The sequence below is a fragment of the Ruditapes philippinarum genome, unplaced genomic scaffold (assembly GCF_026571515.1).
Source record: "Ruditapes philippinarum isolate M1 unplaced genomic scaffold, ASM2657151v2 ctg4258_1_1_1_1, whole genome shotgun sequence".
NCBI lineage: Eukaryota > Metazoa > Mollusca > Bivalvia > Venerida > Veneridae > Ruditapes > Ruditapes philippinarum.
Genome location: NW_026853311.1, coordinates 107,274 through 122,059, shown reverse-complemented (window position 1 = coordinate 122,059; position 14,786 = coordinate 107,274). Strand labels below are relative to the sequence as shown.

At 35.4% G+C, this 14,786-nt stretch overlaps 1 protein-coding gene across 1 annotated transcript in view; it reads left to right on the top strand.

The window, feature by feature from the left end:
• LOC132736468 (GATOR complex protein Iml1-like) overlaps nucleotides 1–14,786 on the top strand; it is an 80,624-nt gene that overhangs the window by 47,625 nt on the left and 18,213 nt on the right. Inside the window, exons 28-33 of the mRNA XM_060723611.1 lie at nucleotides 2,322–2,445; nucleotides 2,893–2,945; nucleotides 8,668–8,736; nucleotides 9,974–10,106; nucleotides 11,203–11,311; nucleotides 13,285–13,500. Of these exons, the coding sequence (XP_060579594.1) occupies nucleotides 2,322–2,445; nucleotides 2,893–2,945; nucleotides 8,668–8,736; nucleotides 9,974–10,106; nucleotides 11,203–11,311; nucleotides 13,285–13,500 (704 nt within the window). The remainder of the gene's footprint in view (nucleotides 1–2,321; nucleotides 2,446–2,892; nucleotides 2,946–8,667; nucleotides 8,737–9,973; nucleotides 10,107–11,202; nucleotides 11,312–13,284; nucleotides 13,501–14,786) is intronic.

Here is a 14,786-nt window from a genome sequence, read left to right as displayed (position 1 = left end):
CAATCTGACCAGACTATATACAATCTGACAAGACTATATACAATCTGACAAGACTATAGAATCTGACCAGACTCTATGCAATCTGACAAGACTATACAATCTGACCAGACTATATACAATCTGACAAGACTATATACAATCTGACAAGACTTTAGAATCTGACCAGACTATACAATCTGACAAGACTATATACAATCTGACAAGACTATATACAATCTGACAAGACTATATACAATCTGACAAGACTATATACAATCTGACCAGACTATATACAATCTGACCAGACTATATACAATCTGACAAGACTATATACAATCTGACAAGACTATACAATCTGACAAGACTATACAATCTGACAAGACTATACAATCTGACAAGACTATATACAATCTGACAAGACTATATACAATCTGACAAGACTATATACAATCTGACAAGACTATATACAATCTGACAAGACTATATACAATCTGACAAGACTATACAATCTGACAAGACTATATACAATCTGACAAGACTATACAATCTGACAAGACTATAGAATCTGACAAGACTATAGAATCTGACAAGACTATACAATCTGACAAGACTATATACAATCTGACAAGACTATATACAATCTGACAAGACTATACAATCTGACAAGACTATACAATCTGACAAGACTATACAATCTGACAAGACTATATACAATCTGACAAGACTATATACAATCTGACAAGACTATATACAATCTGACAAGACTATACAATCTGACAAGACTATAGAATCTGACCAGACTATACAATCTGACAAGACTATACAATCTGACAAGACTATATACAATCTGACAAGACTATACAATCTGACAAGACTATACACTATATACAATGTGACAAGACTATATACAATCTGACAAGACTATACAATCTGACAAGACTATATACAATCTGACAAGATTATATACAATCTGACAAGACTATACAATCTGACAAGACTATACAATCTGACCAGACTCTATACAATCTGACCAGACTCTATACAATCTGACCAGACTCTATGCAATCTGACCAGACTATGCAATCTCACCAGACAATTTACAATCTGACCAGACTATATACAATCTGACCAGACTCTATGCAATCTCAACAGACAATTTACAATCTGACCAGACTCTATACAATCTGAACAGACAATATACAATCTGACCAAACTCTATATGATATGACAAGACTATACAATATGACCAGACTCTATACAATCTGAACTGACTCTATACAATCTGAACAGACAATATACAATCTGACCAGACTCTATGCAATCTGGCCAGACTCTATACAATATGACCAGACTATACAATCAGACAAGACCTTACAAATCTGACCAGACTCTATACAATCTGACCAGACTCTTTACAATCTGACCAGACTCTATACAACCTAACCAGACTTATACTATCGAACCAGACTCTATTCAATCTGACAAGACTTTATACAATCTGACCAGACTGTATACAATCTGACCAGACTATATACAATCTGACCAGATTCTATACAACCTAACCAGATTTATACTATTGGACCAGACTCTATACAATCTGACAAGACTCTATGCAATCTGGCCAGACTCTATACAATATGACCAGACTATACAATCAGACAAGACCTTACAAATCTGACCAGACTCTATACAATCTAACCAGACTCTATACAACCTAACCAGACTTATACTATCGGACCAGACTCTATACAATCTGACAAGACTATACAACCTAACCAGACTTATACTATGGGACCAGACTCTGTACAATCTGACCAGACTATATAATCTAACCAGACACTATACAATCTGACCAGACTATATACAATCTGACAAGACTATATAATCTAACCAGACACTATACAATCTGACCAGACTCTATACAATATGACCAGACTATACAATCTAACAAGGCTTTACAAATCTGACAAGACTCTTTACAATCTGACCAGACTCTATACAATCTGACAAGACTCTATACAATCTGATCAGACTCTGTAAATCTGACCAGATTCTATACAACCTAACCAGATTTATACTATCAGACCAGACTCTATTCAATCTGACAAGACTTTATACAATCTGACCAGACTCTATACAATCTGACCAGACTCTATACAGATGACTGCTTTATTGTAGTATTTTGATATGGATACCCTTTAAAATAACATGCATGCAGTCAAAATGATACATTTTTGTTTGAGGTAAATTAATCGACAAAGAGAACATTTTGTTTGAGGTAATTAATGACAAAACAGGTTACATTGGTTGTTCATTAAGCAAATTATTTTGTTTATATATAGGTGTGATATTTATGAAGACAAAACAACAGTAGAGTTGAAGCAACTTGTTACAGGGTTTACACGTTACCTTGAAGTTCTCAACAAGATGAAGAGAACAGCAATCACAAGGCAAACAACTTGTCAGGTAACTTTTTCTCTCCTGTACAGTGCAGGAATCAACACCAGTTGCCAAGTCAACATGCACATTTGTGCAGTCTGAACAGATTCTGTACATTAAGCTGATAAGCTTAGAATTTTCATTTATGCAATAACTGGTTAACTTTTCTTAAATTTAGAAAGACTTCCTGTTGGTGAAGGTGAAGATATATCCCCATAGTAAGCATGAAAAAGTCCTTTTGAAAAAAATACAAAACTGAATCAGTTAAAGGTATTAACAATATATGTATAACTTATGGATTTGCCATTTTAAGCAGTCTCCAGTAGAACCATGACTGCTTTGCCTTTTTGGAGTTATTGCCCTTTGTTCATTTTGCACTTTAAACTTTGTCCAGGACATATTTTTGAAACCTTTAGAGTTTAATCCTATACTTCTTAAAACATACTTTAAGTAATTTGCTTTGTAATATTCCAGCACACAGAGTTCTTGGATCAAAATCCTAAAGGAATACCACAGCCAGATACCAGGTAAACTTGTTTTCCTATCTATTTTTGATTGGCCTTCAAGCTACATGCATTTTACAACACTAAATATTTTTTTTTACATAAAACGTTGCAAAAGTTGTAAAGGACAATGTACTTACAGATGAACTGTAGATAATGATTTTATGTAACAGAAATGCCACCACAGGATGGCATATTGTTTTTAGTTTAATTTCAAAAAAAAAAAAGAGAAAGAAAGAGAGGTGTTGTTTCAGTCACGGAGGCATTTGTCGTCCTCAAACTTGATCAGAACTTTTGAAAGTTCTTGGTGTATTGTATTCATACTTGTAAGCAACAACTCTTGGGACAAGACCTTTAAGTTTACCAGTCTAACCTTGACCTTCATCCATAAATGACCTTGACCTTAAAGTTCAGTCTAAATTTTACTTGTCTTTTACTATAAGTGGTTATGACTTTGTTATTTTTGAATGGATTATCTTCAAACTTGAACATACCTTGAAACAAACTAGACAGACATTGACCTTCACTCATAAGTGACCTTGACATTGAAGGTCAAATTATTGAAATTTTCATTTTCTTTGCTGTAACTGGCTATAACTTTGTTATTATTGAATGTATTGACTTCATGTGAAGACATAACATTCTTTAGGATAAGACCTTTATGTATATCAAACTCAAATTGACCTTAGCTCTTTTATGACCTTGACCTTGAAGGTTTAATTATTGAATTTTCACTGATTTTTGCTATAATTGACTGTAACTTGGTAATTGATAAATGGATTATCTTCATACTTTGACAAAACAACATTTCGACAAAGGTTGAACTGATCTTGAACTTGACCATCAATGTCAAATTATTGAATTTTGGTTAAATTGTTATAATTTTGTTATTTATGTACAGGTTGAATTTAAACTTGGACAAAACAAGACTTGCTAGCAAACAAACATAATAAATAATTTAGATGTGACCTTGACCTTGAATTGACTTTGGCTGTCAATGTCATATTAATGAAATTCTCTTATTTTTCTCTTTCTGTAAATGGCTATAACTTTGTTATTTATAAATGGATCCACTTCATATTAAGACACTACATCTGTTAGGTCTCGACCTTCATGTATATCAAACTCAAAGGGACTTTGATATTGAAGGTCAAATTATTATGCCCCCATTTTGAAAAAAAGGGGGTATATTGCTTTGCACTTGTCGGTCCGTCGGTCTGTCGGTCCGTCGGTCCGTAGACCAAATGGTTTCCGAGTGATAACTAAAGAACCCTTAGGCATAGGAACTTCAAACTTGGTATGGTGATTGGTCATGACCAGTAGATGACCCCTATTGATTTTGGGGTCAAGGGGTCAAAGGTCAAGGTCACATTGACCTTGAAAGCAAAAACGGTTTCCGATCAATAACTAAAGAACCTTAAGGCCTAGGAACTTCAAACTTGGTATGGTGATTGGTCATGACCAGTAGATGACCCCTATCGATTTTGGGGTCAAGGGGTCAAAGATCAAGGTCACATTGACCTTGAAAGCAAAAACGGTTTCCGATCAATAACTAAAGAACCTTAAGGCCTAGGAACTTCAAACTTGGTATGGTGATTGGTCATGACCAGTAGATGACCCCTATTGATTTTGGAGTCAAGGGGTCAAAGGTCAAGGTCACATTGACCTTGAAAGCAAAAACGGTTTCCGATCAATAACTAAAGAACCTTAAGGCCTAGGAACTTCAAACTTGGTATGGTAATTGGTCATGACCAGTAGATGACCCCTATTTATTTTGGGGTCAAGGGGTCAAAGGTCAAGGTCACATTGACCTTGAAAGCAAAAACGGTTTCCGATCAATAACTAAAGAACCTAAAGGCCTAGGAACTTCGAACTTGGTATGGTGATTGGTCATGATCAGTAGATGACCCCTATTGATTTTGGGGTCAAGGGGTCAAAGGTCAAGGTCACATTGACCTTGTAAGCAAAAACGGTTTCTGATCAATAACTAAAGAACCTTAAGGCCTAGGAACTTTAAACTTGGTATGGTGATTGGTCATGATCAGTAGATGACCCCAATTGATTTTGGGGTCAAGGGGTCAAAGGTCAAGGTCACATTGACCTTGTAGGTAAAAACGGTTTCCGATCAATACCTAAAGAACCTTAAGGCTTAGGAACATCAAACTTGGTATGGTGATTGGTCATGATCAGTAGATGACCCCTATTGATTTTGGGGTCAAGGGGTCAAAGGTCAAGGTCACATTTCCCTTGTAGGTAAAAACGGTTTCCGATCAATAACTAAAGAACCTTAAGGCCTAGGAACTTCAAACTTTGTATGGTGATTGGTCATGATCAGTAGATGACCCGTATAGATTTTGGGGTCAAGGGGTCAAAGGTCAAGGTCACATTGACCTTTTAATTAAAAACTGTTTCTGATCAATAACAAAAGAACCCTTAGGCCTAGGAACTTCAAACTTGGTATGGTGATTGGTTATGACCAATCAGATGACCCCTATTGATTTTGGCCTTAAGGGGTCAAAGGTCAAGGTCACATTGACCTTGTAGGTAAAGCGGTTTCCGACCAATAATGAAAGAACCCTTAGGCCTAGGGACTTCAAACTTGAGATGTTGATTGGTCATGATCAGTAGATGACCCCTATTGATTTTCGGGTCTAGGGGTCAAAGGTCAAGGTCACATTGACCTCTTGGGTAAAAACAGTTTCCGATCAATAACTAAAGAACCTTAAGGCCTAGGAACTTCAAACTTTGTATGGTGATTGGTCATGATCAGTAGATGACCCGTATAGATTTTGGGGTCAAGGGGTCAAAGGTCAAGGTCACATTGACCTTTTAATTAAAAACTGTTTCTGATCAATAACAAAAGAACCCTTAGGCCTAGGAACTTCAAACTTGGTATGGTGATTGGTTATGACCAATCAGATGACCCCTATTGATTTTGGCCTGAAGGGGTCAAAGGTCAAGGTCACATTGACCTTGTAGGTAAAGCGGTTTCCGACCAATAATGAAAGAACCCTTAGGCCTAGGGACTTCAAACTTGAGATGTTGATTGGTCATGATCAGTAGATGACCCCTATTGATTTTTGGGTCTAGGGGTCAAAGGTCAAGGTCACATTGACCTCTTGGGTAAAAACAGTTTCCGATCAATAACTAAACAACCCTTAGGCCTAGGAACTTCAAACTTGGTATGGTGATTGGTTATGACCAGCAGATGACCCCTATTGATTTTGGGGTTAAGGGGTTAAAGGGCAAGGTCACATTGACCTTGTAGGTAAAAATGCTTTCCGATCAATAACTTAAGAACCCTTATGCCTAGGAACTTCAAACTTGGTATGGTGATTGGTCATGACCAGCAGATGACCTATTGATTTTGGGTCAAGGGGTCAAAGGTCAAGGTCACATTGACCTTGTAGGTAAAAACAGTTTCCGATCAATTAACTAAAAACGCTTAGGCCTAGGAACTTCAAACTTTGTGTGATGATTGGTCATGACCAGCAGATGACCCCTATTGAGTTTTAGATGAAGGGGTCAAAGGTCAAGGTCACATTGACCTTTTAAGTAAAAACGGTTTCTGATCAATAACTCAAGAACGCTTAGGCCTAGGAACTTCAAACTTGGTATTGTGATTTGTCATGACCAGCAGATTACTCCTATTGATTTTGGGATCAAGGGGTCAAAGGTCAAGGTCACAATGACCTTGTAAGTAAAAACGGTTTCTGATCAATAACTTAAGAACGCTTCGGCCTAGAAACTTCAAACTTGGCATGGTGATTGGTCATGACCAGCAGATGACCCCTATTGATTTTGGGGTCAAAGGTCAAGGTCACATTGACCTTGTATGTTAAAACGGTTTCCGATCAATAATAAGAGAACCCTTAGGCCTAAGAACTTCAAACTTGGCATGGTGATTGGTCATGACCAGCAGATGACCCCTATTGATTTTGGGGTCAAGGGGTCAAAGGTCAAGGTCACATTGACCTTGTAGGTAAAAACGGTTTCTGATCAATTTACTAAAAACGCCTAGGCCTAGGAACTTCAAACTTTGTATGATGATTGGTCGTGACCAGCAGATGACCCCTATTGAGTTTTGGGTCAAGGGGTCAAAGGTCAAGGTCATGACCAGTAGATACTTTATAACCCTTATTAATTGTTTGATCACTGGGTCAGAAGTCATGCATAATAACCTTATCACATGACTAATTGGCTGCTGATAGGGGGCATACATGTTTTACAAACATATCTTGTTTTATTTTCACTTATAATCACTCTAATTGTTAGTTCCATTTGGCCCACAATATTCAAACTTCATAGGATGATTGTCCATATTGGGTTAAAGACCCCTATTGATTTTGGGGTCACAAGGTCAAAGGTCAAGGTAACTATCACCTTAAAACTGAAAACAGTTTCCAGAGCATAACTTAAGTTCCGTTTGGCCCACAGTATTCAAACTTCATAGGATGATTGTCCATATTGGGAAGAAGACCCTTATGATTTTGAAGTCACAAGGTCAAAGGTCAAGGTCACTATCACCTTAAAACTGAAAACAGTTTCCAGAGCATAACTCAAGTTCCATGTGGCCCACAGTATTCAAACTTCATAGGATGATTGTCCATATTGGGTAAAAGACCCCTGTTGATTTTGGGGTAACAAGGTCAAAGGTCAAGGTCACTATTACCTTAAAACTGAAAACAGTTTCCAGAACATAACTTAAGTTCAGTTTGGCCAACAGTGTTCAAACTTCATAGGATGATTGTCCATATTGGGTAGAACACCCCTATTGATTTTGGGGTCACAAGGTCAAATTTCAAGGTTGCTATTACCTCAAAACTGAAAACAGTTTCCAGAGCATAACTTAAGTTCCATTTGGCCCACAATATTCAAACTTTATAGGAGGATTGCTATTTGAAGGAGGTAATACTTTATTTAATTTATGTAATGTCTTACAAATGCTTCATCCTTACGAAAAAGAAAAAAACACTTTCGGGCATATAATGCTCCGCCTAGCGGTGCTCTTGTTTATTGATGTTAAAGTCACCAAGTGAAGCTATAACGGTAAATGTTTGTACCAAAAAACCCAGATTTGTCGAGTTCTGGATAACATCTATTCTGCAATGTTATAAAAACCCAGTTAATCTTGTTTTATAGTTGGATTCCTGCTAAGCTCAATATGGAGAACATCAGATTAGTAATCTTTTCATTTGGTAAAGTCAATTTCAGTGATGATTGATGTTGAACATCGAGCCTCAAGGTCATATTGGTCAAATGTCTCTTATCATTGAATTTAGAGATAATTTGGAATTAAAAGTGCAGAGATGTTGTTTATTACTTGTTAGTTATCCAGGAAAGTTGGTTAGGAGGATTGACTGCTGACATATGACATAAAAATATGAAAACATCAGCTTGAAAAAAAAAGATAAAACAAAAACATGAAAACTTGTGTTCTACTTGACAAATACAAGTGTTGAATATTTTTTTAAATAATGCTAAGTTGTATTTCCCATTAAGTCAAAATATCTCCACATAGATCATTTATAACATGGATTAAAAGAGGGGCTGCATCTAATATATTTTTCGTGAACAAAATTTACACAGAATTTTGTGTTACATTGAAACTCTATATTTGATTACAATGTAATTCAGAAAGAAGATTTAAATAGTAACTTTTTAAGCATTTCTTGAAATGTAAAATCTGTCTTTATTAAAGCAAAGTTGACTATCCCCTATTCTGCTGTAATATCATTTTTTTCAGGCCTGAGTCTGATATACTGACTGTCAATTCGCCTTCAGAAAAGATTGTGAAATGGATGGTGGATCCTGGGTAAGTTTTATTTCCTTTCATAGGTCTTATATTTTGATATCTTTCATATGTCTTATATTTTGATATCTTTCATATGTCTTATATTTTGATATCTTTCATTTGTCTTATATTTTGATATCAACATTATGTTTTGTTCATACATGTTTTGTGCTTTCAATGTCCTTTCTGCCTGTCCTTCCTTTAATATGAGAGAGAGATTTAAGAAATATATACAGATTGAAGGACTGACAGACATGCAAACGAAAGAACTGACAGATAAAAAAAACAGACATATAGAAGGACAGACAGACAAATGGAAGGACAGACAGACAGATGGAAGGACAGACCGACAGATGGAAGGACAGACCGACAAATGGAAGGACAGAGAGACAAATGGAAGGACAGACAGACAGATGGAAGGATAGGCAGCAATGCAATATCAATTGTTCAAAACTGCTGTAAATATTCAGTTGAAACTGAAAAAAAAATTCTGGTTGAAGTTTTGAGTACAACTCTCTTTCAAGTAAGTACATGTACATGTTTTTGGAATCATATTTTGAGGTCATTTTCTGAGGCCTATAATTCTGGGATGGATTTATACTTATTTATTACACTTTCTGAAGTTCAAAACCTTGGACAAAGACTTCCTTCCTCTTTGTACTTTATCTAGGCAATTGTTTATTCTATCTAGCACTGAGAAAAGAAGACCTTGCTGTCTGACTGACAACTCACGTTCCTTTTATATTTTCTATATATGGAAATTGTTGATAATAACTATGCCATTTATTACAGTTGTTTAATTTTATATGATGAATATATATTGTTGTTGACATACAGATAAATGGAGTAGTGTTGAAAACTTAACTTTCCATATAAAAACTGGTTTAACATTTTTTCTTAGCTTGACTATTTGAAGACAGTGAGAGCTATAGTATTCACATCTGCATCACTTTCGCTGTTCACATTGCCGTCACAATTTAGTTAAGTTTTTGTATGCAAGTTTGTATCTCCATACTACTGCAGGGAATGGGTTGAAACTTCACATACTTGTTCTCTGTTATTATCTTACATAATTGGCACAAGCCCCATAACTCTTCAATTACCTTTTTACAGAGTTATGCCTTTTTTCTTACTATCAAGCACTGAGAATGGTTGAGCAGGCTGTCTTATGGACAACTCTTGTTAACTTTTCTTAAATGTGCTATTCAATTGTTACAGAAGCAACTATATTAAATTATAAATGTTTCGGGATTTTCAGATGTGGTATTCCTATGTTACCTAAGCAACACGGTTTACCAACACAGTGCTTTATCTCAGCTGAGGTAGTGGACTGGTGCTATTATCATGTTAAGGGAGTGAAAGGGGTCAAGTCCGCTATGGAAATGCTTCAGGTTTGTACCTTAAAAAAGATTAAACGACCTGTGTTAACAAATAATAAAACAGGGGATCTCAGTGGGAAAGTGGATAAGTTCACCTGCAACAAACCTGAGTGGGAATCAATAGTTTAGATTTATATAATTTAGGATGGAAACTATTCAGCTAGATTGAGGATTGTTTGTTGATGTTTCTATGTGTGTGTCACCTCATATCAGAATTAATACAAAAATGGGCATTGAGACTTTCCCTCACCAGTAATGCTGGAAAATTGCCATTTAACCTTTACAGTGTCATTGGGGCTTAAAATCTAACAAAGAAATAATACAAAATTCAGTATGTTAAGGGGTTAAATTAAGACCATTATTAACTTTGAATGACAATGTCTTGATCCTGGCAAAAGGTGTTTACATGTTGCCAGTTATCCCTGTCTTGAATTATGTGAATGATTTATTTATATTGAATTTTTATTGGCCGGGTTGCACTGGTGCAAACCCAGGTTATAGTATGGTGAATGTCGGGCGGCAGGCAGGCGGTGAAAATATTATCATAACAGTTTTCTGAGCAACTACTTATCACAGCCTTTTGATATTTGGCATACAGCATTGACACATGGTCCCATACCGTGGGATTTGATTTCAGGTCTGCCGTTTTATCCACTTCCTGTTTACCTACTTAGTTAAATTTTCAACATTAATGGTCAATGGTAGGAAATTTTCGTAACAGTTTTCTCAGAAAGTACTTATTACAGCCTCTTGATATTTTGGATACAGCATAGACACATAGTCCGATACAGTGGGATTCGATTTCAGGTGTGTAGCTCATCCACTTCCTGCTTATCTACTTAGTTAAATTTTCGACATTAATGGTAATTAATGGTAATTTTTTTTCTCCGTAAAATCACAGCCCCATGATATTTGGTGTACAAATGCATCCCGGCCTTTTCTGTCTTTGACCCCTTTTTGTAAGTTAGAGTGGGATAAACTTAAAATATGCCTTGATAAAGCCATGAGTAATCTATTATAAAATGCTAATTTGAATACTTGTATAATGGATAGTTGCTTGTTAAAACTATAGTTTAACAAAAATAAAAACTCTTTGTTTTGATTTCAGAGAGTTTGTGATGATGGGTATATAATACATGCCTCTGGTAGTCCCAGTCATAAGATAATCTATGGTTTCTATCTCTATACGTTTGTTTCCAAGGACAAGACTAAGGAAGGTAACGATCATTGTTAACCAGCCCTGGATGCTATAAAGCCTTTGTCTGAGATATGTCTTTGATCTCAGAATTTCTTTATAACCTTTGACCCAGATTGTCGACAGGAAAACTGGAGTTATTTAACCCCTGCTATCTCAAAAATGGTTACTTCAATCTAGACAAAACCATTAATCATTTTACAGGAAAATTTCATGACCTCTTAAGTACTAAGTAGTGAACAGTGCAGAGAATGATCAGATGGCACAGATCTGCAGGTTGACTTTGGTCTGCACTGGTTGCATGGGTAGAACCAGTTGCTGCCCAGAGGTTAAGGGTTTAAGACTGATAAATGTTAGGGGGATGCTGGTCATAAAATCATTTCTTCTTTGAGGCAACTCAGCATACATTTCTGTAGAGATTTCAGTCAACTTTCGCAGAAGGAATGTTATCATGTGCCAAGATGGTGCTTATTTTTAGGGATTTTTTTTTTTATTTAATAATAACAATTCTGAAGTTTAATGTATGTGCAGGCTTCATGTATATGATACATTGACATGCATATGAGTTTTGGACTTAATTTATTTTTTCTTGATCCTGTTGAAGAAGTTTGTCTATATATATGATTAGGATTATGCCTATCTGTTGTATTTAGTGTAAACCTTTATCTCTTACTATGATATATGTCTTCAGTAGACTTGTCCATCTTTGAATTTGGACAAAACCTTGAAGTTTTTTTTTGTGTGGAAAATTTCAAATTATCTGCTGACTAAATAAGAATATGTGCAGACCATGATTAAAGAGCATGTATGTGCAAGATGATCTTGGTCTGCACTGGTTGCATTCATAGAATATGTTGCTGCCTGCAGGTTAATTTTTAAAGTGACAGGGTGAGCTTTTGTGATCGCTTTTTGTCCGGTGTCCGTCCCTAGTCCGTCCGTAAACTTTTACTTTAAATGACATCTCCTCATAAACCACTGAGCCAATTTCATTCAAACTTCACAGGAATGTTCCTTTGGTGGTCACCTTTAAAAATTGTTCAAAGAATTTAATTCCATGCAGAACTCTGGTTGCCATAGCAACCGAAAGAAAAACTTAAAATATCTTCTTTTAAAAAATCCAAAGAGCTAGAGCTTAGATATTTGGCATGAAACATCATCTAGTGAGTGTCTACAAAGTTTGTTCAAATAAAAGCCCTGGGGTCAAAATTGGCCCCGCCCCAGAGGTTCATTGATTTTCCCTATATGCATATAGTAAAAACTTAAAAATCTTCTTTTAAAGAACCCAAAGGGCTAAAGGTAAGATATTTAGCATGAAACATCTTCTAATGAGTGTCTACCAAGTTTGTTCAAATAAAAGCCCTGGGGTCAAAATTGGCCACACCCCGGGGGTCATTGATTTTCCTTATATGTGTATAGCAAAAACTTAAAAAAATCTTCTTTGAAAAAAACCCAAATAGCTAGAGTTTAGATATTGAGCATAAAACATCTTCTAGTAAGTGTCTACAAAGTTTGTTCAAATAAAAGCCCTGGGGTCAAAACTGGCTCCGCCCCAGGGGTGTCATTGTTTTTAACTATATGTGTATAGTAAAAACATAAAAATCTTCTTTTAAAAAACCCAATGAGCTATAGAGCTTAGATGTTACTGTTTAGCATGAAAAACATCTTCTTATGGGTGTCTACCATGTTTGTTCAAATAAAAGCCCTTGGGTCAAAATTGGCCCTGCCGGGGGGGGGGGGGGGCAGAGGGGGGGGGGGGGGGAGAAGGAAGGTCATTGTTTTTTCATTATATGTGTGTAGTTAAAAACTTAACATCATGAAACATCTTCTAATGGGTGTCTTCCAAGTTTGTTTCAAATAATAGCCTTGGGGTTTAAGCTGGCCCAGCTCCAGGGGCCTATAAACAGGTGAGCGACCTTAGGGCCATCATGGCCCTCTTCTATAGATATATGCATTTGATGTTTACAGATCTTTACAGAACATTTTGTTTTTTTACAGAACAGGGGCTGTTTTATAATCCCTTGTTTCAAAATGACTGGTGTGAAGTTGCCTTTGTCCCAGTACACGAGGATGTTGACTCAACTCTAGTCAAGTTTAGTTTAGATGAAAAAGAAGGGAGTCCACCAATATTTGACTTGACGTCTGCTCTAGATGAGGACTGGAGGGTCCAGACTGGGTTGAATAAAACAGGTCATACTTGGCCACAACAGTCAGGTAGGTCAAGGAAATCTTGGTCTATGATTATCTGGTTTTGAATTACATGTAGTTGAACTATTTCTAAAATTGCAAGATTTTGATTGGTTGATATACAGACTGTGCTAAATAGTCAATATGCAAGATCTGTAAATATTTTTTTTGTGTTCCAGTCTGGATTTCAAATTTGATTGAAATGAGGTTTAAAATACATTTTATTTAAGAAAAAGGCCTTAAATGCTCAAATGTGGTGCATGGTATTTTAGGGGAGGAATAGTTTTTTAAATTGACCAATCAAAAACATGCTTTTCAGACTGGTTCTCAGGTTTGTTGATTGCTGGAAAGAATAACAAATAAGCTATTTATAGATAACAAATATATTTTTTTGGAGAAATGTATGGATTTTTTTGTTCATAATGGATATTGTAAAAAGTAAAGGATACATATACATATAAGTATAAAAATATTATTTTTATACATATATTTCTGACATTTTTTGGTTGTAAATTGTTAAGTGGCTGAAGCAGCCTGAGATATAGGATAGAGATCGTATTTATACCAGTCATGGTCCCTAAGATATGTTTTTACAACATAAGTAGAAGATTCCTTAAAACATTGATTTTTCTATTGCATTTTTCTATGGCTATATGACTGGATTAGTTGCGTCCTGAGAACAGCATTATTTTAATATTTGACAATCCAATTTAATCAACATATATTTTCATATATATACATATAATGAATGCAAATAACACATTTTTATGTGTATTTTAGGGTTTTTATTTTCTTTGTGATATTTATTTGTAGGTCTGCTAAGTGAAGGTAGACTTATATCAAGTCTAAATGTATTTCTGACTGAAAATATCTTAGTCTTATGTATACTTCTTATGAATACTTCTCTTATATAAAAGAAAACAAAAACAAAAAAAGATTGAAATGAATAAGGGCAACAGGAAGGACAGTTGAATATGTAATTCTTAGGGCTGTTCTATTTTACTAACCTTTTCAATGTCTGTTATCTTGGTTTGATGGTCAAATGTAAGTTGTATGTACTAAAAAATGTGGCTTAAATTAACATGGTCAAAGAAATCAGTTTGAAATGTAGGATAAATGTTATCAATAATGTAAACACCTTTATAATTAAATATCTAAGGTGATACAAGTTTAAATAATGTATAGTTTTAGTATGCTCTGGGTTTATTTTAGAGATAAATTTTAAGTCAATCTTCAATTTATGACAACATTAACTTACTAAATGTGATGAAAAAGGTTTTAAGCCAAAACTGTTACTTAAAAAAAACTCTTGA